Source organism: Pteropus alecto, unplaced genomic scaffold, assembly GCF_000325575.1.
Source record: "Pteropus alecto unplaced genomic scaffold, ASM32557v1 scaffold89, whole genome shotgun sequence".
NCBI lineage: Eukaryota > Metazoa > Chordata > Mammalia > Chiroptera > Pteropodidae > Pteropus > Pteropus alecto.
The window spans coordinates 1,460,119-1,483,193 of record NW_006443130.1 but is presented as its reverse complement, the minus strand read 5'-3'; the positions used below and the strand labels follow the sequence as shown (position 1 = coordinate 1,483,193).

At 50.6% G+C, this 23,075-nt stretch overlaps 1 protein-coding gene and 1 long non-coding RNA gene across 2 annotated transcripts; one reads left to right on the top strand and one right to left on the bottom strand.

Moving 5' to 3' along the window:
• Window positions 1–49: 49 nt before the first annotated feature.
• LOC112472140 lies at window positions 50–5,384 on the top strand. The gene is made up of 2 exons (XR_003043529.1): window positions 50–3,546; window positions 4,518–5,384. It is a non-coding gene; the product is annotated as an uncharacterized LOC112472140 (long non-coding RNA).
• Window positions 5,385–7,938: 2,554 nt separating this feature from the next.
• ZNF507 (zinc finger protein 507) lies at window positions 7,939–22,991 on the bottom strand. Its single transcript, XM_006923419.2, has 5 exons — window positions 20,905–22,991; window positions 19,969–20,086; window positions 16,300–16,414; window positions 11,675–11,809; window positions 7,939–11,560 (listed from the first exon to the last, which is right to left on the bottom strand). The coding sequence occupies exons 1-5, from the start codon at window positions 22,987–22,989 to the stop codon at window positions 11,248–11,250; spliced, it is 2,766 nt and encodes a 921-aa protein (XP_006923481.1). The 5' UTR covers window positions 22,990–22,991; the 3' UTR covers window positions 7,939–11,247.
• Between the last annotated feature and the right edge of the window lie 84 nt (window positions 22,992–23,075).

Here is a 23,075-nt window from a genome sequence, read left to right as displayed (position 1 = left end):
CCCCGCCGGTGGCCGATCCGCGGACGCTTCCGTGCGTGGGGCCGTTTTCTCTGCGGTCGGTCTGCACGGACGCGCGCCCCGTCGTCCAGCGCGTCGCTGTCCCCGCGCTGTGCGGCGCGAGCCTTTGAGGCCGGGCGCGCCCCCGTGCCCCGCAGACGCCCCGGCCACTCGGCCGTGCACGTCTGGGAGGGACGGCCCGGGTCCCGCCCTGTGAGAACGCGGCCCGCCGCATCCCCACGCGGCGCCCTCCGTCCAGGGCGCTTCCCCCGGCCGCCTCTGTTGGACGGTTTCCTCCTCGCTGTCTGTCGCTGGTAGTAACAAGCACGCACGCTGTGCGAACGGACTGAGGTATCTGCTGGGTGGCTTTCATAAATGTCAGCTGTTTCTTCAGATGGCGCTTGCCCTGTTCCAACATGACGGTTGGTGTCCCCTCTTTCGTGTTACGGACTTGCGAGCAGGGACTGCATCTTCACAGTCTTTCACGTTAAGATGCCTGACATGAAATACATTTTTGCGTGCTTAATACATGCGCCAATTGATTTCTCCTTAAATACGGCCCTTATTGTATAGGGTTTTTCTTAAGTCGTCTCAGTGAAATGGCTTCACTGAGCAAGATAAAGCTTTGGGACTTACAAGGAGGCATCCACTGCTGCGATGTCTTGGGTATGAGTAAATGGACTGACGAGTCCTCGGTTGGGATACAGCCAGCCTGGGGGCGGCACCGGTCCCAGGCTGTGACTGCAGTGCAGGTCCAGGAACACTGCTCGTTTGCGTGTCTAGAAGCCCACTTGGACACTTTCTTTGGCTTTTTCCCATCTGGTGCACAGTCTTCAGTTTTCAGTTGCTTGGGTTAGTAGCACATACAATCTTTCTCTTTCGCGTTAAGATGCCGTACAGGAAATGCATTTGGGTGCTTACTACACATGTGAGTGGATCAGTCCTGTCGTCTGCCACGGCAGACTCTCGGTGTTCCTCCTCTCTGCTTGATATCCCTTTTCAGTCTCCTTTGTAAGTTTCTCTTACTCTAAAAAAAAAAAAAAAAAAAAAAGATTCTCTGGCTCACGTCTCCAATTTCCACCGATATTCCGATGACTCGTCTATTTTTTTGTCAAGACAGATCTCCTGACCTCCAGGTCCTATATGTCCACTGCCTACTGGACATTTCCATGTGTGCAGGCATCTCAAACAATCTGTTAAATACTGAACTGTGTCTAATCCCCAAACCTCAAGTGAAACCTGGGGGCCAAACTCGAGTCCTTGCTGCGGTGTCATCCCATGTCCAATCAAACATGAGTCCTGCAGGCTTTCTTCTCGGACGTCTCAGAATGCCCAGCTCTTCTCCATCTCCAATGCTCTGTTGCCACCAGCCTCATCCCAGTTACTAATTCCCGTCTGGGTCCTTTCAATAGCCCCCTAACTGATGGCCTTCCTCCATCCTGCCTCCTGTCTTTGCCCACTCAATTCACCCTCCACGGAGTAGCCAGGCTGATCTAAGACGCACCCTCTTGGTGGCTCACCAGCTTTGTGTAAAACCAAGCTCCTCGCTGGGCTGCGAGCGCCGCCAGAGCCAGGCTCCACGCCCCTCTCAGCCTCATTGCTTCCTCATCTTAAATGTCTTCCAAGGGTTTTAGAAGTGGTCGCCCTGCATCTCTTTACCCGGCTGAACTACGACTCAGCCTTCGAGCTTCAGTGCCAGTGGTCTTTGCTGCCCGGCCTTCACACCCTTCTATCTTCCCCTCTCGATGAATCATAGCCGTGCCGTGTGACCGACAGAACACCGTGGAGGTGACATTGTGGGATGGATGGGGCCAGGTCACACGAGTCATCCCAGCTTCAGCCTTAGCCTCTCTTGGATTGCTCACGGCGGGGGATGTCAGCCACCATATTGTGAGGGTACTCAAACAGGCTGTGGGGAAGGCCACATGGCAGTCACCTTGCCAGCCATGTGAGAGACCCTCGTGGGCGACATCTGCCAAATGCAGGGCAGCCTTCAGGGACTATAACCTGAGATACTGAGCCAGAACTGACACGGAAACAGTGAGGGTAATACATGTAACTGTGGTTTTAAGCCACTAAAATTTGGGGTAACGTTATACAGTGACAGGCCGTCAATGCAATGTATGGAAGTGTCATAATTTTTTAAACTATTCCTCTCTAATTGGATACTTAGGTTGTTTCTAGTTTTATCCTATTACAAGCAATGTGGTAGAGAATATCTTTATATTTATGTGATTCTTTAGAATCTATTTCTAGAAATAAAATTGCTAGAACTCGTAAATTATGACAATCATTGGCAAACTACGTTCCCAAAGGTTAAAAATTCTCATTACTTTGCACTTCCCCCAATGGGCATCACAGAGCTTATTTCTCCTCGTCCTTGCCAACAGCGGATCATTTCAGTCTTTGCCAGTCTTTGGCGACAAATGACATAACATTTTAAATGTATTAGTGAGGTGCAGACAGTTATGTCAGGGGTTTACTGGATGTTCGTCTTTCTTTTTCTATGATTTCTTTCAGTGTTCTTTGGCCAACTTGACTTAATCTTGATGTGAAGAACTTCCTTACAGACCGTGGACGGTAACTTTTCGTCACGTGCCCTGCATACACGTCCTCATTATTGTGTGCCTCACATGGTGTCTTTCGCTCTGCAGTGTTTCCCGTCTTCACACTGTCACATCTGTCATCTTTCCTTTATAGCTCCTGGGTTTTCTGACCACGCTCCCTACCCCGACATTGCAAAAAAATTTTAAATCCTTCTCGTTTTAAAAATGTTGCATCTTTTCATTCTGGGGTGAGACAGATCTAACGTAATTTTTTTTTTTAGTTGCATAATCAATGTTTCATCATCATTCGTACCTGCTGATTTGAATCACCTGATCACATACGAATTCCTGTGTGTACGACCTGTTTGTAAACTCTTAGGTTTAAGTGATTTTTAAAAAGAACGAGTATGCAACAGTCCCGCATATTTTAAATTCCTGTTTCTTTAATCGAATGCTTTGATATTTGGGAGCGCCATCGCCCCTTGCTTGCACTTCCTGTAGTCAGCGATGGCTCGCCACCACCACGTCCGCAGATCAGGAGTAGGGGATGGAGTGCCCTTGATTTTAGGGGCACGGCCCAGAGGTGTCACGGACCACTGCCCCTCCTATCCCATTAGCCATCACTTGGTCACATTGCCTCACCGGGCCGAGAGGGAGACTGGGAAACAGTCTGTCATGCGCCAGCTACCCATTCTGCCACCAGGAGAACGGATGGTGGGGACAGCTGGCTGTGGCCGCCACAAGTCGCGTGACTAGTCCTTTCCTGTGTGGGTTAAAGTCGAGTGCGCAGTTTCGTGCACACTATCAGCCTTGTTTCTCTGATGATCACAAACTCTTAGAGCGCAGCAATGTAAGACTTTTCTGAAACAAGCCAGCGTGTGGGAACGGCTCATGCCCGAGACGCAGCACCGCGTAGTCATCATCATCAGCAAAGGCTGCGAAGCCGATCCAAGACATCTGATCCGCTACAAAATGCAAGTTGGAAGTTTCCCCCTGCTTTATGGTAAATAGAGATTTCTTTTTAAAAAACTGGAAATTTAACTTTATTGGATAGGTTTTACCGGAGCTCACTTGGGGACATTTAGAAACTCAGTAAATGTTTGTTTGGTGTTTGAATAAATCAGCTGGAAGGTGCTAGGTAAATGCAAATGCCCATGTAGGTAAGATTTGGTGTCTTCTTGAATTTCAAAAACAAACCCATAGGATATCAAATACGAGGTGTGGGCGCAAGTGGCACTGGATTCTGGCACCGCATGTCCACATGAGTGCTGTCATGGATTTGTCTGTGCCCTTGGATCTCCCACACACCCACTCTTGTTTCGGGGTGACTGACAGCTGGAGGTGTGGCCACTAGGCTCTCTTGTTCCATTTCATTTTGTACGAGTGAGTTGGCCGTGCACAACGGTTACACTCAAATGCTGATTCGGGATTATCGTTACTGCGTCTGCCATCTTCCGACCCGGTCACAAGTCCACTTGGGGGGCCGAGGGACGCCATGCCTGGGCCCACAGGACAGCCCCCGGCACGAGGAGGCTGGCACCCAGCTGGCCCGCAGGCATCAGGTCCGCGGTGGGGCTGTCCTGTGAGCTGGCTGAGGCGCCGCGTGAGTGTGGCAGCCTTGTGCACACTGTGACAGGCCGTTCCTCCCAGTCTCCAAGAGCCCCTGCCTTTCCCAACAGCCCAACGCATGGCACCCGCTCCCAGAGCCGGTGGCTGTGTCGGCAGGGTCCCTGAGTGCACTTCTCTGTCCTCGGGCTCAAGCTTTGCCAGTGCTGGCAGCTCACCAGCCGACTGAGGGCCATCGTCATAGTCCCTACTGGCATCTGCAGGTGAGGGCAGGACCACACACACTTACGTGGTGGTCACAGGGTCACGTGCTAACACTTCCTCCTGGACTGTTAGCTTTCTAGCTGCGACGGCCACAGGATATGGCAGCTACATACTGATAAACCCGTCTTTTCTTTCTTTGTATAGTTCTGCTTTGAGCATCCGTCCTCCAAACCAACCGGCTTGGTTCTCAGGCTCCTCTCCAGGGCTATAACGACAAGCGTTGACGCCATGCTCTGTAAGGGCAGCTCCCACCCTCCCAGCACACGTTCACTGTGACAGTGGCCACTGTGGACGCTCCTGGACGGCTGGGCCCTGTGTACACGTGGCTGCCCATCTTCACGACCCCACAGGGTGTGTGTCACCACCTGCTTTACTGGTCCAGAAAAGGGTGACTTGCCTCACTGGCTGGGAACCAAGAGCCGTCCACAAGTGTGTCAGAGCTGGACGGGGTGTTTCAGAGACGTCACTGGGTCCACGTGGTTCTGCGAGGTGGTCATTATACCACCAACTCCACAGGTCACAAGATGGGAATAATGGGACTTGTAAGAGGTTAGCATGTGAAGCCCAAGACACCCAGCCCACCGGAGGTGGCAACGCTCACTGCACGTGCAGCTCTGGTGGGCATGTCCCCACCGCCTCAGCTGGGACAGGCGGCCGCTTTCCCAGAGGCCGGTCCACACTTCGTTTTCCTACACAGTTGGTTTTCAACACGGTCACATGACACACTGGAGCCTTGACAGCATTTGCGCACCGAGTGGAGGGCCGCTCCTCCTGGGCAGGTTCTGAAGAATCTCATTTCCGAGTTTGTGACCCATCTGTGATGCCTCACATGGCTCCAGGGCCACTGTCCCGCCCGCTGTGCTCCAGGCTTTGTGTGGAGAGGGGCTCAGAAAATGCAGACGGCCTCGAAGCCACTGTTTCCCACAGTTTCAACATTTCACTGTAACTACTTTTTGCAGAATGTTAGCTGTAGAGAATCAGAAATAAATACCGTGTAAGGTTTGAACTGCGCCCTGCTGTACTTTTTCTCATAAGTCTGAAATAGAATTTTCTAACACCTTTTGTGGTTGGAAATACTGACTTTAAATAGGACTGCAGACAAACAAAAGAGCAAGATGGGGACTGACGTGCCTGTTTCACATTTTCTAAAACACGGGTACTAAAATTAGTGAAATGACAAGTCGAAGAAACAGGAATGTGCAGATGTGACAGGCCTTAAAACAGCATTGTCAGGTGCTCAGAGGGAACCTGAGAAATGCTGAGGGTCTCTTCAGGTCGCAGCCTTCCGCCGTGTACACGTTTAAGATGACATACTTCCTTAATAATTAAAAAAAAATTATTACTAATGCAGGGGCAATGATGCGGATAATTATAATTCTCATGGTTTTTCCTTTGCACAAAAGATGAAGCTGAGAAATCGGAAGATGGAGCCGCTGGGGCTGAGCTCACGGTCACTATTCCAGGACTTGTGCGAACAGAGCTCCTTCTTCAAACGCCCTGTCTGAGCAGAGGCCCGGGCTCCTCGTATAGCCGTGCAAGTGCCTGTCTCACAGTTTTGCAAACTGTTAACTTAGCAGCTCCTTTGCTAAGTGACACACTGGCATAAATGTGGTCTGCATTCTAAAGTAAAAGGACACCAACACTTGACGACTTTCTTACATAAAAGTAATTTATATGAAGTGCCTAAAAATAAGCTTCTTGATTCAAAGATCTACTATAATCTCCTTTCGTAAGGCAAAGTTTAAAATGACTACCCATTATTGAAAAAAAATCAGTAGATGACAAAAGCATGCATGTCACAGTTGCCAAAACTTCACGTGCCACCAGCAGAGCGAGGCCCCCGCTACCCAGGCACAGCTCTGGGAACTGGGCGAGCATCTCAGTCCTTGGGGTCAGAGATATAAACCAAGACACACCACCTGAGTAAGCCCAGCGCACAACCTACCAGGACCTACAGGCCCAAAGTGTCTGCTGTGTATCTTCTGATGGCCCTGGAGGCCCCTCTGGGAGGACACTGTGGCCTCTCCTAGTCCTGCTGGTGTAGCTGACGGTTCTGCCAAAGCCAAGTGCAACCTCAGCCCGACCTGTGAATGGGGCTCTAGACCCAGACGAGCCATTCACCGAGGTGGCCCTCGGACTCCCTCCTTCACATCCTGGGTTATTAAGTCGATCGTCACGCCCCAAGTGGGCGGACTGGCTACCGCGGTGACCATGCAGCACAGTTTGATACGCAGGTGGTGTGACGTGCTGTCAGCTGTCACCGTGCCCACAACACTAAGACGGTGAGGCGGGGAGGGTGGCTTCAGAGCTGTACGCTTGTCAGGACAAGACTCGACTCTTCACAGCTGCGTTATTTATTATTTAATTGTGCGTTGTTATTTTAAACAAATTGTGTTTGGCTTTAAATAGCAGAGATGATGAAGTAGTGAGTTATAAATGATGGATGAGGTCTGGAGGAGAACAGGAAGACTTTGTACAAATTACAGAGGGAGAAATAATGTAATTGTCGTAAAACAGTGCTATAAAAAGCTTCCTTCTTTCTGGTCGCTTTAAGGCACTGATTGTGCCGTCACCCCAGTTCAGAGGGCCTCGACTATTAACTATCAAACACACAGTAAACAATTCGGGCCTCGTGGGCCATATGACTTGTCATGGCTTTTCAGTGCCGCCGCCAGGCCTGAAAACCCCACACGACACGTGAACGGGGGCAGGCTGCGCCCCAAAAGCAGCACACGTCAGAGGTGGGCGGCGGGCCAGATGAGGCGGGGCCGAGGCTGCAGCAGCAGTGCCATCTCACCGTCAACACGAGCTACACGTGTAACTTCAAATCCTTTGGTAGCGACGTCACAAAAATGAACAGGTGAAGTTAATTTTAATATTTTATTTAACCCAAAATATCATTTCAACACGTCAATATAAAAAAATTATTAATGAGATACTTCACGATTTTTGTGCCAATTCTTTGTGTGTTGTAGACTTACAGCCCACGCGTCACGTTTCCAGCGGCCCCAGGCTGCACCCTGTGTCCTGGGCCTGCCGTGCTGGGGTTTGGTTCTTGAAAATCAGGGGTATAGTTATGTTACCCCAGGGAGACGGGACCAGGGGTTACAGCTTGGCCTCAGACACTTGAGGTGACATGGCCTGGGATGCTAGGGCGCGGACGGACAGCCAGGCGATGTTGGCTTCGCTTGCCAATGCAACAGGTCGATGTGGGGGAGCATCTGACAGAGGCCATGACACGCCCAGGCGTGACCAATCGTGCATCCCTGGCCCCCAATAGAGTGCTAGTTGTCATGAGCCCAGCTCGTCCTCAGCACTGTGACTATGTAGAATTTAAAGCTTATAAGGCTGTGATCTGGAAGATAAAATGAAAAACTGTGTAGCCCGAAGCTTCAGACTGTAGTTCTGAAGTGATTAAAGCAATCTAAAGGCATTTTCGGATATCCTGCGCCACAGGGCTCGATGCTCGTCGTCGGCAGCAGTTCAACGGTGGGCCGAGGGTCAGCGTAAGCCTTTGCGTAAGAATGGATACATTACCTTGTTGTTAATAAAACTTAGAGGCAGGTGTTTTTAACAAAAGATTTATTACCAAAATACAGTATTAAAGTCAATACATGACCAACTCCTATAAAGCAAAATAAATTACTAGAACTTTGCACAGTACTCGCAAAGGTACTTCAAGCAGCACTGTGGACTCCTGTCACTGCTGAGCAGGCCACCGCTGTACCCTGGACACGGCCCTAGAGCCCTGGGCTGTGAGGCCTGCAGCTCCGTGTGCAGGATAATTTTACAAAATGCAAACCATCCTATTTGTAGGATACAGTGTTGGAATTAACTGGCGTCTTCACATGTCAGTGTTCCAGAAAGTTTTATACTTTGGCTATAGAAGCAATGCCATAGTGTTACACAATACTTATTTCTTAAAAAAATACACGTATTCATGTCCATGGATATCAAACTCAAATTTCTATTAAATATATTTCATAGAATATTACTTAGAGCACCTTGCTGTACAATAAAAAAAGATTAAATAAGTGTCTATGAAAACTAAAACTGCAACACGTCTCGATAGAGAAGCCTGCTTGTCTCTGTCAAGCCCAGTACGCTGTGGACGACACGACGTAAACATGGGTGCCTGCCACCCGCTTCGTGAGAAAAGACAGAGGAAACAATGAGGCCACCAGCTGCTACCTCAAATAGATGACAGATCTAGAACAAAGGCTTTATAAGCGTCACTGCAGTGCACTGCCTGGACACAGAACTTAAAAGTCTCGCGATCGACTGGAATACAGGCATGGGGCTGTCAGAGCACTGGGGACACTCACCATATTCTGGATGGTCAGAGAAAGAGAAAGTGACGTAGCCCCAAAATGTGTTATTGATACTGGCCAGGATGCACCGCCGTCCCCTTCCCCGCCGTTGCCTTATCCAGGCGATTTCTCTGAAAAACTAGTTTCACTATCCAGTCGGAATTTTAAGTGGTCAGAGTGGAAAACCAATACTACGAGCTTTGTACGGGAAAAGATCTAGTGCCAGGAAATAAACTGTTACTCCTATGAAGAAATCCGTCCTGATTAGCTCCACACCTCTCTCTTCCACAATTAAAATTGCGTATTTCGTTTTCATTACTACTTTGTTCTCGGTAGAGACACTGCTAGCGTGAGGCTCGCCAGACGGCGGCGTGGGAAGGTGCCGGGCGGCCCTGCTGTCCGGCCTCTCCTGCAGGGCCAGGAGGAAGCTTCGAGGATGTCCTAGGCCAGAATCCGATGGACGTTTAAAGACTTGGAACTGCTGGGTTAGTCTTCCCTCCAATGAGCTAGGGAAATTTTAAATCCATGATTCCGAATAGAAATTTAGGTAATGATCGATGGAAGTGGTTTAAGGAAATGAAGACTGGTCATTTAAAAAAATTCACCATTGATATTTTTGGCATTTTTTTGGTTATTAGTATTTTCCAAATGGTTACATCAAATTAAAGCTAAGGAAAATTTATAAGATAAAATTCTTCTAAGGTTAATTTTCAGAATAATATTTTTATGAAGAAATACTGAGTCGTGGCTACCAGCGATGAAAGAAATGACTGAGTGGCAACAATATAAGTGATAATAATGGAACCATTTAAAATATTTTATTTGAATTTGAAATAAAATATAATTGTTTTAATTCTAAAAACAGGAGAAAACGAATATAGGTCCACATGCAGTGGATTTGGGGATTATAATTTACTATATAAAATTCACTTTATCTTTTTAAAAAACCACATATCAAAAATGGATTGACTTTCATAAATAAATTAAAGCTACCTAAAGAGCTACAGAACTACAATCGATTCTGTTTAAATATCATCATGAAAATGCGACCAAAAAAACAAATCAGACAAGGTTCCCAGATGCCTGGCCCCTTCAATGGTTCCCGAAGCAGCCTTGAACGTGTCCGCCCCTTCGCCTCACACCTGGACTCTGGAAGAGCTGTCTTTCCTGCACGCGTCTACGAAGTATCCCATTCAAACCTGCTCTGTGTTGGGAAGCTAGGTCAGAAAGAGCACCATGGGGGGCGGGGAGGGGCGCACAGGCCCCACGTCTGACTTGTGGGCAGAACTTACTCCAATGAAAAGATGCATGAATAAATGACCGCACTACAAAAGCCAGAAAAACAAACCCTGTTCTTTTCACTCTTAGAAATGTTAGGACACAAACGTGTAATTAACGAGGAGAATCCATCTATTTCATGGCACTTGTCGTCGGGGCTCCGGACATCCTATTGCACGGAATGGAACCTCCTGGATAGAGAAAAGCTCACAGACTCGCCAAATGCTGTTGTTCCTACAAGTTTTATGAACAGCCTGGATTCCCGCTGTGCTTGAGCCACGTCTGGTTCACCCTTTCTGCTACGTGGAACTTCATAAGACTCCGAGAAGTATGATCTCAATGGCAGTGCTCGCTTCCGGGGGCTTCTGAATCTCACCCCCTCCCCCAAATGGTTTCTAGTTAAGAGTTTACACCATTCCCAGGGTCTGGTGATCACATGCACGTTTTCATACATTGTGGCTTCCACGGACCCCCAGATAGAAGGCTAATTCAGGAGGGTCGGGAGCCTGTTTAGCTAGACAACCGGGGGGACCTCCGAGAGGTAACTGCACTGCGCTGTTACATGCTTCTCCACCCTGGGATGGGGGCTGAGTCTGGTGGGAATTCACCTGTTTCCTCCCGTGCCCACAGGAAAGTCACCGTGAACGCACGACGATCACTTACTCCTTCAGCACCTCTTTACAATCTAGATTTGGATGCAGAGGTCTCTTTTCTTTTTTAAGGAGTAAAGCGATATATCTCATGTTGAGCATATGGTTAACGCCTATCAATTCCGGGAAAGATTTAGATAGATCATTTCAAAGCCCCCTTCCCCTTGCCGACTGCTGGTGCCACTGAAAACCCCCAGGGAGTTGCGTCCCACTTGCCCCAGGAGGCCCGTCACGTCAGAACTGAGAGGAAGAAGAGCAAGCTCTGCTTTAGATCGTGACACGTCCCTAACAGCACGTTTCAGCAGAGCTCCCGAAACACTCTTCACTGCCCTGCGTGCACCGCCACATTGTGGGAAGCCCGAATAAGAAATACACTCCACACTAAGACGAGGCAACAGCGCTGACACAGGGTCACACCTTTGCCTCCTCGGCCGCTCCCCCTTGCTCGACGCACCTGAATGTTATCACTGCGTGTCCACTTGGAATCCCTCTTACTACACCCCAAATTTGGTTCCACAGTCACGGCTGTCATTTCCCTCAAAATCGCACCGAGCTCCTGTGTCCGGGCGGTCACCGGACAGCGCCCGCCCGGCGGGACCGCGGTGTGGCGGGGCCCCGCTGGGGTCTGGGCCGCGTTCAGAGGCGCGTCGCGTCCTTGCTCAGGATGATGCTGACGATCTCGCCCTCGTGCTCCTTCATGTGGCCCAGCAGGTTCTCTTTGCTGGTGGATTCGAAGCCACAAATGCAGCAGCAGAAGAGCAGCACGCAGTACTCCGCGCCGGTGGGGGCTGCGCCGGGGCCCCTCCCCGCGCCGGGCTCCTCGTGCTCGCCGGCAGCCTGGGCCGTGGGCTCGGAGGGCGACGCCCCGTCGTCCGGGCTTTCGGCGACAGGGTCGCCTCGCTCGTCACTGCTGCTCTGCAGCGTCCTTGCAGGGGATTTCCCTAGAACTCTTAAAAACCAAACAGAAAACACCAAACCTTGAGCTGGCAAGAACGCAGGACTAGCAGGTGTCACCCTGCCTCTGAGGAACGCGTACCGACAGGGGAGGGGCGGGAACAGATACCTGCCGCTCTGCGAAATCGCATCGTTAATGGCCTTGTTCACTTGCTCGTAGTTATAGTTTTGGTCACTCGCATGCTTCCACATATGCGACTTCAGAGAAGGAGGGTGGCTGCACACGTACCCACACAAAGAGCACCTGGAAGGTAGGCGTGAGGGGAGTCAGACCCATGTTGTCACTTCGGTCACTACGACGATCCTGTCACAATCATAAATTCCTTCTCCTGATGCCGTGTTAGACATCGTGTCTCACTGACTCTAAGGTGTCCCTGATTCTAGGCACGTGATGGTTTCATATGGACATCTATAAGCCAAAACATCCTAGAATGGACATTCCAGGGACAGTGAAATAGTGTTTTCAACTTATAAAGAATTGATGAATCAACAAATATCCCAAGTACTTCAGCTATTAACAGTTCTTAGAAAGACTCTAATACAGTAACTACAAAGTCTGTGCTCTGAATTAACTCTCCCACAAAGACAAATGCACAAAATCAACCCTCCACACCGTTTAAGAAAGCAAAACGTAATTAAGTGATTTTCAACATGAACTATGTACTTATTTTTAGATGCACAGAAATTGGAAATAGTTCTGAAAAGCTTCAACACTTTAGATTTCACAAATAAAACATAATCAATAATCGTTGAAAACCCATTCAAAAGAAAACTCGTCTCACACAGCCGGGTGCACTGGTAACGTGTGAACGGAGTGCTTATTAACTCTTTCAGGCACTGTCGGGCTGGTGACCTCTCAGGCGTCCAGTAACTCCTTTGCGGACACTGTCACCGGATGAACCGCCACCAGTACTCGATTCGCTAACACCCACACCGCGGACCCTCGAGCGGGGGCTGGGACCTGAAGCCCCGCCCCCAAGCCGCCTGGTCCAGGGTCGTGGTGGTCTGTGTATTCTGTGTGCTTTGCCAAATGCACCGTGTCACGCACCCGCCACACATGCCACGCTGAGCAATCTCCCTCAGAGCCTCTATGCTCTACCACCCCACCCCACCCCACCCCCGTGACCCCTGGCAACCACTGATCTTTAATGTGTCCACAGCTGTGCCTTTTCCAGAGGGTCACAGAGTTGAAAGCATATAGCACGTGGCCTTTTCAGATGGCGTCTGTCATCACTGAGTCGTGTGTGTTTAAGGTCCCTCCGTGTCCCTTTGTGGCTCAAGAACTCTTACTGCTGTGCGGCCCTCCGCCGTCTGGACGGGCCACAGTGTGTGTTCACCTGTTACCCGCTGAAGGGCAGCTGGCTGCTCCCGAGTCTGGGCGACTCTGAACAAAGCTGCTCTGAACATTGGGCGTGGATTTTTGTGTGGATGTAAGTTTTTGTCATTTGGGGAAAAAAATTTTTTTTAAAAGACATTTTTGTTAAATATTTAATTACAAATCTACCAAATCAGGTGAGTTATCTGAATGCTTCTGCACGACGAGAGGCACGGGCCGCGTGACGACGTGCGAGCAAGCGAGGCGACTCCTCACCCGACAAAGCTTCGCCCTACGACAGACGCGGCACGGCGCCCTTTTATCACGTGTCCTGAGGCTTCAGGTCCAAGGCCGGCAAAGCGTATTTTTCATATATTTAAGGACATACTGGGTATTTTGGGTTGGGTATGATAAGTCAGCGGACGCCCCCAGTCAGCCCTCATACTTCAGGAAGTGAAGGCACAGTGACACCTGGCCACCTTATCTCAAATGCCACAGGCTTATAGAAGCAGTGCCAGTGCATGGAGAAGAATGGGCCACACAGGTGACAGTCGGCACCGAGTCATGCCTGCGTGCCCGGGGCTGTGCCGAGCGCCTCCGGTCCAAAGCCTGTCACTTCCCTCCTCGCCACGTCCTCCTGCCACCCCTCTGCGTGGGAGACGCAGCAGCCTGAGGAAGCTGGTGCTGGGCCATGTGCCTGGGGGAACTTGAACCGCGGGTCCAACTAACCCCGGGCCGAGCGGTACCCGACAGTTCCGAGCGGAACCTTTTGGGAGGCTGGGTCGGCGGCAGCTGGTGTGTGGTTCGCACAGGCTGCTCCTCCGCGAGGCGCTGGGAGCACGGGGATGGCCGGGGCCCTTCACCGCTCCCCGTCCTAGCACGGGCGTGGAGGGCAGCTCCGTCCTCCGACCGCATGGAGTCATGAGCAGAGGAAGGAGACCAGGCCCTTCAAGGCACCAGTAACAAGCTGGGAGCTTGGGACATAAAATCTCATTCAGTCCTCACGAAGCTTCACGCACGAGGCGGTACCCCTAGCTTTATCTGGGGAGGGAGGCTGAGCTCGCGATACTGTCCCCAAGGTCCCCTAGCTGGGCACAGGAGTACGGCCCAGGCCTGAGACTAAGCATACGTCTCCCCAAGTCGCTGGTTGCCTCCAAGGGAGTATGGAGACCGCAGCTGTGGCAGAACTGCGGCTTGGGAACAGCATCTCTCCTACACAAACACTCAGGACAATCCCGGTGACAAAGTGCGAGAGTGAACAAATTTGGAAACAACACACTGAGACCTCTCTGAGGTGACAAGAAGAGGATTCTTGGGGACGCTGCCCACCGGAAGGAAGACCCTGGGACCACTGTCTGACTCCGAGTCGGGACGTATTTGAAGAGCATATGAAACACAACGCCCAAGACACCGAGAGCTACTGGAACGTGTCTCTGAGCTGTGAGACCTCCCTCCACAGAATCAACAGCAACCACGAGACTCTCCCGCGAATGTCGTGTCGTCCATTTGAGCGTTTGCTTGTTCGTCGTGCGTCTGTAAGCTTCATGATGGCAGGAATGGTCTCTTTTTTATTATGACTATAGTCAAAGAGTCTAACACAGCTTCTGAAACAATATTTGCTCAATAAATGTTTCTCAATGGATTTGAATGAAGTCTGATTCTGAACCCAAGGGATGTTATTTAACTCTTACCCAGATCACTTGAATTTGAAAATGTCATCCAATTTAAAAATACACTCAAAACAAAAAGGCAAAGATTCCTCCTCATATCAGATACACTAGTGTCCCGTTTCCATCATGTTCCCCTAAATACTCTGCAATGTAAATCATGAATGACACAACACGTTAAATACCATTTACCACTTGTCATCTACAATTTATGACACTGAGTCACTGCTAATAATGGTTAATGACCTTCATTACACTTGGGGGAAAAAACTTTCTTAGGGATCCTAGTTTTAAAAATAAAAAAAACTGTGGTATATACACACAATGGACTGCTAGCCGGCCATACACAAGATGAGACAGTGCCACTTGCAGCAACACGGATGCGTCCCGAGGGTGTTACAGACCAGGTGGAGCGAGTCCGATGGAAAAACCAGAAAGCGTATAATCTCACTCATGTGCAACGAGTGTAAAAAGAAACAAATGAACAAATAAAACAAGAACCCATTCGCAGGCACAGACATCAGACGGGTGGGTAGAGACGGATGGGGAGGTGACAGTGACATGTTCCGCAGCGACGGGAACTGGACTCTGGCGCTGAGCACGCCACAGTGTGTGGACGTGGGATTGTATGTCACAGACCGGAAACTTACATAACGTTCTCAACCAATATTACTGCAATTAAAAAGAAAAAACTAGAAAAATGCCATTTTTATACCAATCCACTCCATAACCAAATGAATGATTCCATATCAGTAACAAGCTAAATGTTTTCCTCCAGGAACAAACAAACAAGCGAACGAATCAAACAGAGACAAGAGGCAAGGTCGAGCACCTTCCACGGAGCGACAAGACTCTGCGAATGGATGTTGTCTGGAGTGAGTGTAAGTAAGTCTGCTGGTTAGCAAACGCAGCACAGACTGACAGTTAAAACCATATACAAAGAGAGCCTCGTTATGAGATCAAGCGGTGGCACTGGACGGCCAGCCTGTCAGGTTCCTACTGAGATATTAACACGGTAACTTTCCCGCACTCACCTGTCACACCTAGAAAACCCGAGACAGACTTAAAACAGGAGATGCGTTTTGACGAAAGGTTAAGAGTTCATGCCTGTGGCCTAGCACTCCGTCATGGTGACCAACTTAGCTCAGAGTGGGAACCATGGCCACAAGGAGACCAAACTGCTCTGTGGCAGCTGGACGAACTCTATATAAACAACACTTTTATTTGCAAGAGGCAAAATTTATTCAAAAAGTAATGATTTACATTGATCGGCCTATTCTGATGAACTGAGAAATGCTTATAGTTTTTGAAAACACGTATTAGAATTGGCTTCTGTGAGAAATCAACTAAATGACCTTATTTTACACACGATACATTAATCTTCAAAAATAGAATCTTTCACAGGGAATTTTATTGCTTTTAAATTTTAAGGAGCTTCTGCTGGAATACTGAGTACTTAGCTGCCAAGTTACTTAAAGGTACTCGAAGCGCCGAAGACTGCTATGACAATTTGCATGAAACTGACAGACACAAACATCTTCCTGTATTTCAGCTAGACAAAATATCTATGGTCCTAAAACCTAAGCTTAAAATTCATATTTTTAAATAAACTAAACAACACTCATGAAACCAGTAACTGAAAGTGATATGAGTTTTTAATTACTTCTAACTTGGTTTAATTACTAATAAGTTTGTCTTTTACTATCAAACATTCTAATACAAGCGGCAGAACTCCAGGGCCATCCCACTTACCTGTACGGCTTATCAGAGTTGTGGATTCGTCTGTGGTTTCTGACACCGACGTACGTCGTGCTGGTATAATCGCACACGTCACATCTGTACTGTTTCTGGATGGAAGACTTATTCTCTAGACAAGGCATTTCAGAGTTTTAGCGACATGCTTTGCTTAGGTTCAAATGGCAGCATTTACATTCCATCGTAAATGAATCTTTAAACCACACAGCGTTAACATTTCAGTCAAGGCTTTCTAACTGTTTAATAACAATAAGTTTAAATATGGCTTTACAGCTTCTCCTGCATCTGGACTTTCAGCTGATAGAAACTGGACATCATCTATCTGTGGACACAGATACACTGGGTTGCTTTCCACATAACCTTGCACAAAACTCTAATGTAATAAACTGGATGTCAGCTGCCCTGCTGACTGTGTAGCAGCTGAAGTAACCACAGATATATCGTGAATCTAAAAGATGTTAGTCTAATAAATACTGGGTATGTCACCTTAAGGAAATGATTTGCCAACAAGTGACATTTAATACCATGATCCGATATTATACAGTATGGCTACAAAGCATAGATAACAAACTCAGTATGAGAAAGCTAACGCTCCGTCTGTGGGTTTTCTCTGGAACCATCGGCTGGCAATGCGGCAGTGGAGGGAGAAGCAATGTTATTAAGTGCCACATAATGCTGCGTAATTGCGTCTAGCAGCCTGACGGGTCCCAATGACAAAGATTATAAGAATGTGACGATCAGCTCTCTGAAGCCAGGGAGCCTGGGCCCAGCGGAGACAGGCTGCCTGCAACAGCAAGCTTGGGACAGCACAGCTGGATGCTGTGGCCACGGAGAACGCTCCTGAGGACAGTCGTGGCTTTGTGTGCCCCGTCAGCACCCAGTGCCCGGGCCCGTCAGAGCCTGCGGGCTGGGCAGCCAGAAGCACAGCAGGCATGAGGGCAGAAGGGCAGAGGCGAGGAAGCTTAGGGAGCGCAGCACGACCCAGCACTACAGGTGAGGCTGGCGGCACGAAAGAACACCAACAACGGAGTTTTAACAAAACGAAGAAAACCCTGAAGGTAAATTTAAGCTTTCTAAAACTGAAATTTTCTTTTGCTAATAACTGCTCCCGCCAGGCGGGACTAACTGTCTCAATTTCCTGGTGTAAAGCTATAACATTAATATATACACTAATCATAATTATAACCTAACTATTACTCAGAATTGGTAGGTTAAAAACTTGGACTTGATTATAAGTGGCAGTGTTCCAAATACAGTTTAAAAAAACCTGAAAAAAGGAAGTGTGAATACTGGATAATGGTTTTGTGTGAGAAACATTGCAGATCAATGACAACTAATAAAAAATGACAGATGGTAAGACTTAGCGCAGCACAGGATGAGAGCCTGAGCCACCTCAAGCAACTGTCCTTAACAGAAGGAGCACCGGACTTAAAGTTCAGACTCGGGCTCAGTCCTCACTCACAGTCAGTGCTGGTGTGACCGCAGGCCCATCAGGCCAGCTCGTGAGGACTGTTTCTCATCTAGGAAATGGATGTGCTAGACCCTCCCCGCACGTCCGGTGAGCCCAGAAGTGATCTGTGCTTCCCTCCACTGCAGTCTGTGCGGCCCTGTGCTTGTGTGTGAAGTCTGACGTGTCACCAGAGGAGACGCCCTGAGGGCGGGCGGGACCTGCCCGCTGTGTTTGCAGTGAACCCCCCGAGCCTGGCACGTTGCAGGTTTGCAATAAAGAACAAGTGATTTAAACCTCGCGCGGACGTGCCACAGCAAAGTGCTGTGACGTTCGCCAACACACCCAGCTGTCTGGTCTCCAGGCAGTGCTGCCGTCACTGTCCTCTCAGCACCTAGCTCAGTCCCCAGCTCAAGGCGGGCACTCCGTGCCCCTGGCAGACGCGTGCCCAAGCACCGCCACCCTGGCCATCTGTGCTACGGCACCATCTCCCCTCTTAAGTCAGTTTACTAAATGGTTAAAAAAATTTCAACAAACAGGAATTATTTTTATCTTCGTTGTGAGCTAAAAGCTTCTTTGGCGTGACAACCAGAATTTGAAAGCGCATCTGCTTCTCCAGTAGGTGGCTGGGCCTAAACGGTTTTGTTTGCTTTTACAGAATCGCCCCCAACGCCTGCTTTTATTTCAACCCGTCACGTTTCCACATCCCTGCTGAGAGACTAAAGCATTAAAGCATTTGCTACCTTTGGACTGTAAATCCTAACGAAGGAATAAATTATGTCCTGCCCTTGACTTGATAAAGCGTCAGCGTAGGTCTAAGTTCGCAGGAGGCCACCCGCAACCTGAATTGTCACAGCGCCATGACAGAGTCAGCACGTGCCGTCAAACCCATGCACTGAACCCGCGGAAGCAGGAGGACCCAGAGCAAAGACGCTGCAGGACGGAATGCAGTGCAGACTGGCGCTGCGAGGCTCGAACTGCTCATTTTCATTTCGAGCTGACGTTTTACTTTTTCATTAAAACTGTAGGTTTCAATTTGTTAGCCCACGTGGACAGTTTTAAGTGATCGCTTTTGAAGTCAGTGCTAGAAGAGACGCCCTCCAGCACCGCCAACCGCACTGCAGGTGGCGTCCCCCGAGCAGGGCGCACGTGACTCCTTCACCAGGGACTCACGGTCCAAAGGTAGCGAATGCTTTTATGCCTCCCTCAGAGGGGACGCGGAAACTCGACGAGTTAAAATAAAAGCAGGCATTCGGGGCGATTCTGTAAAAGCAAACAGAGCCGTTTAGGCCCAGCCATCTACCGGAGAAGCAGATGCTCTGTCATAAACTCCTTTTGTTCGGGACATTTTTACCGGGCTGACATCTGCTTGACAAGCGATTTTGGTGCCTACTGTCGTGTCAAATCAGTTCTTTCAGAAACATTCTAGAATCAGTTATGCTTTCTGGGGTATAATTTAATGAACATTATGCTAAAACATTTTACTCTGCAGTTGTTTCTAACTTTAATTCTTAGGAAATCTAAAAAAGAAAAATCACCCCAATGTTTTATTTCCCATAAACGCTACACACCACACTTGAGACGTTTCAAGCGCATCGATTTAAGCAAGCCGATACAAGGCAGCACAGCTTGTCACGCCTTATCCCCAATTCCCCGGATGTGGCATCCGCCTTCTCAGGGAACTCTAATTAAATCTTCGATTCTAACATTCCTATTAGCAGGAACGTGGCTGACTCGTACCTAACTGGTATGTGCAAAGATCTGGTGGTGGCGTTTTTTAAATAATGCAGATGAGACTGGCAGTCACACTTGGTTGAGAATGGGATCACAGCGGGAAGCCTCAGTCAGGGCTCGAGGTGGGGCTGCCATTTGCCAGCTGTGCTGGCACTGGGGGAAGGCGAGCAGGCTTTGTTTCTATGCTGCGACCTCCCTGGCCTGCTGGCATTGCCACCTAAGGGATCTCCTGTACTTGGCCCTTAGAGGACAGCACATGTTTCAATGTAGTACCTACCTACACAGTTGAAGCTGAATATTTACAAATGCGGGATTCATTTCGTACTCAGAATTTCCTTGGGGACAGAGATGAGAAGCGCTCACTCACAGTGTAAGTTAGGAGAGAATACACACAGCTTTAGTCCTGAAGGTCACCCACGTGACAGCTAAGGGCATGGTTCAGTTCATGTGCTAGTCAGTGCAGCCTGTATAAAAACGCCACATACCTTCCTGAACACACTTCTCATCAGCTGTGTCACTGGATGCTCTTGGCTCACTGCGACTCGCCATTGACAAGGTGTCTGGAAGGCTGTGTTGCTCTCTCTCGTGGTTCCTCAGCTGACTCTAAAAAATTGAGAGAAATTCAAAAGCGGTTTTCAAAGACTACACTTGCACAGCCGCTAGGAGGCCGCAGGAGGAGGAGCCAACTGCTTTCGAGGCTGGGTACCTAGGCCACATCATCGACACTTTAAAACTGAAGGTGCTAAAAAGCGGCACATCTGACAGTTCCTGGGAAGAAGCATGCTAGGGAAGCCACGACCTCATCAGAAAGGCAGGGAGCCACCACTGTCCCGCGGGGTCTCCGCATGTGGCGTGTGCGTGCTTCTGAACCACTGACAGTCTGAGCAGACTGCTCACAGCGCCTCGGCGTGTCCACGGCGACGAGTCCAGCACTGACAGTGGCCTTGTGACCCGCCTCCCAACACCAACTAAGCGTGTCCGAGAGACCTGGCTGGGCTGAGCCTCTGCCAGCTACCCCCAAGTCAAGAGCAAGCAGCAAAGCAGCCTAAGTCACTGTGGGTGACTGTGTAACGGCTGCAGTGAGTGATCTGCATTTCAGGACCGTGGAAGATGAATAATAGATATTTTTCGCATTGCTGACGTGTGCACATGCACGATGTCCCTCACTGCACGTTCCCTTGTAATGAATTCCCGTACACTCTGAAATCCACACATTTCCAAAGACGTAAAGCGAAGAACTAGACTATGAAAGCAGTAGCCACAGAGGCCGTCGGGGAGGTGGCGGGCTAGGGGAATCTCGATGCCCCCAACTTCGGCCCTGACCTGCACGCCCGCTCGTCTGGACCCTGGACAAACTGACAGCCCTCCCCGGCCCTGCTCTGAGACCCTACGGTCGCTGGGTGAGCCGGCGCAGGGCTCACCTTGCAGAGGAAAGACTCGGCACACCGTCTGCACTGGTAGGCCCTGGTTTTGCAGTGGTGGATCATGTGGCTCTCCAAGTCTTTGCTGTCGTCTGCGACGTGCTCGCAGATGGGGCACTGGTAGGGCTGCCTCTGCCGATGGAGCCGCAGGTGCTGCTTGATGTAGCCCTTGTTGCCGCTCGCGTAGTGACACAGGCGGCAGCGGTAGGGCCGCTCCGCGTCCGGGATGTACTCCACGACGCTGCTTCCCGGCACGCTGGCCTCACCATGGGGCTGGCACTGGGCGTTGTCCTGCAGCTCCTTCAAGATGTCATCGTCCGAAGCGTTCTGGTCAGTCCGTTCCCTCAGCTTCTCGATCACAGTGAGCAGGGACATGCTGATGCCCGTCTTGGCCTGCCCGTCCGACAGCTCCTGCCGGCCCCCCGGGAGAGCTACCAAGGCAGAGCTGCTTTGGTTAAACCCTGCCAATCCGTTCGAGGAGTTTTTGAGTGGCGACATCATTTTAGAATATGCGGCCAGTGTACTGTCTACTTGCCTTTGGCCGGTGTCTGGATCTAGGAGGTTTATGTCGCCGTAATGCCCGAGGCTGGCTCTCGTGAGCTCCGCAGCTCGGATGGGCATGGTGACCAGCGCTTCTGCGGCTAACGAGTGCAGGCGAAGGGACTCGGAATTCGTTCTCCTCCGGCCGGGGGGCGCGTTCTCATCGGGAGCCAGGCCCGGGTACCCGAGCTCACTGTCGGTCTTCTCCGCACGGCTCCAGCCTATGATCAGCCCCCCGATGTCGACAGTGCATTTGTCGGCCCCGCAGGCTTCCCCCGTCCCCTCGTCCCCGGCCCGGGCTTCTGGCGGGCTCAGCTGCTTCGCCTCTTCGATCTCGGCACTCACGAGGAAGCTCCTCTGGGAGAGGCCTTCTTCAGCGCTCGGCAGACGCTCCACTATCACGTTAACGTGGCCTTTCGTGTTGGGGCCACTGCTGATGATCTTCTGTGCCGACGACAGCAGGCTGTCGGCCACCAGCATCTCCTCCGCATCAGAGGTCGCCTCGAGTGTCTCCTCCGCGTCAGGGTCCAGGGCCACGGACCGTCTGGGGCCAGCACCCTCATCCGCGCTCTGTCTGGGAGGGGACGCGGAGGGTGACGGCTCTGAGCTGCAGATCTGCACCTGCACCGACGGCCCGTTCTGCACCCGCAGCGCGCTGTCCTCGATGGCGATGACGACCGCATCGACCGTGTCGACCCCTCCGGCTGAGGTGGCCGCCGGAGAAGCCAGCAAGCCCAGGGGTTCATTCTCGTTTTCGAATATGGGGTAGGAGCAGCCGACCTCTCCGGCGTGCTTCCACGCGTGGGTCTTGAGCATGCGCTGCTGGCCGCACGTGTAGCTGCAGAAGAGGCACCGGTACACGCCATACTGCTCGTACGCGTACCACTGGCCCCTGCCCGCTCCCGGCGTGGCTGCGGCCGGGACAGCTGGGGTGCCGGGCCTGGGCTCACCGTGTCTTTCTGGGGGGCTTGCGCACGGCTGGGCCTCGGCTGGGGCCTGACAGCTGGCCTCGCTGCCGTGGTCACTGACCACGTGAGCCTCCAGCTCCTCCTGGCTCTTCGACGTGAGGTGGCACTCTGAGCACATCAGGATCACTTCGTGCTGCTGGCCGTGCTGCTTGATGTGGTCCTTCAACACAGGGAACGACGCCGACAGAAACTTGCAAAGGCTGCACTGGTAGGACATCGCCGTCCCCTCACTCTGGGCGGGAGAGTGGGGCGTGAGAGACGCCTGCGACACCTCGGCCCTTCCGGCAGTGGGCGGTGGGGCGACTTTCGCTGGAAGCTCGCAGGGCTCTTGGGAGTCAGGAGAACATGTCGCCGCACTCGAGCGTGAGCGCTTTTTCCCAATTAGAAGACATTTTTGTGACTTTTCATGTTCCACTATCTTGCTTAACTTCTGGATGACATGGATTAAGGGATCTGTTCTGGCTTTTCTTTGTTCATCGATTTCCAACGATGAACCGATGACGGTTTCAGCAGCCAACAGCGCCTCCTGCTCCCCGACGTCTGGCGCCAACACGGCAACACCGCTGCTCTCCTCCATACCTGGAAGGGTGACGGAGAACAGAGACAGGGCAGGTCACAGGGGGCTGCGGCACGCGTCGCGCGTTAGCTAGCCTGCGTGTTTCC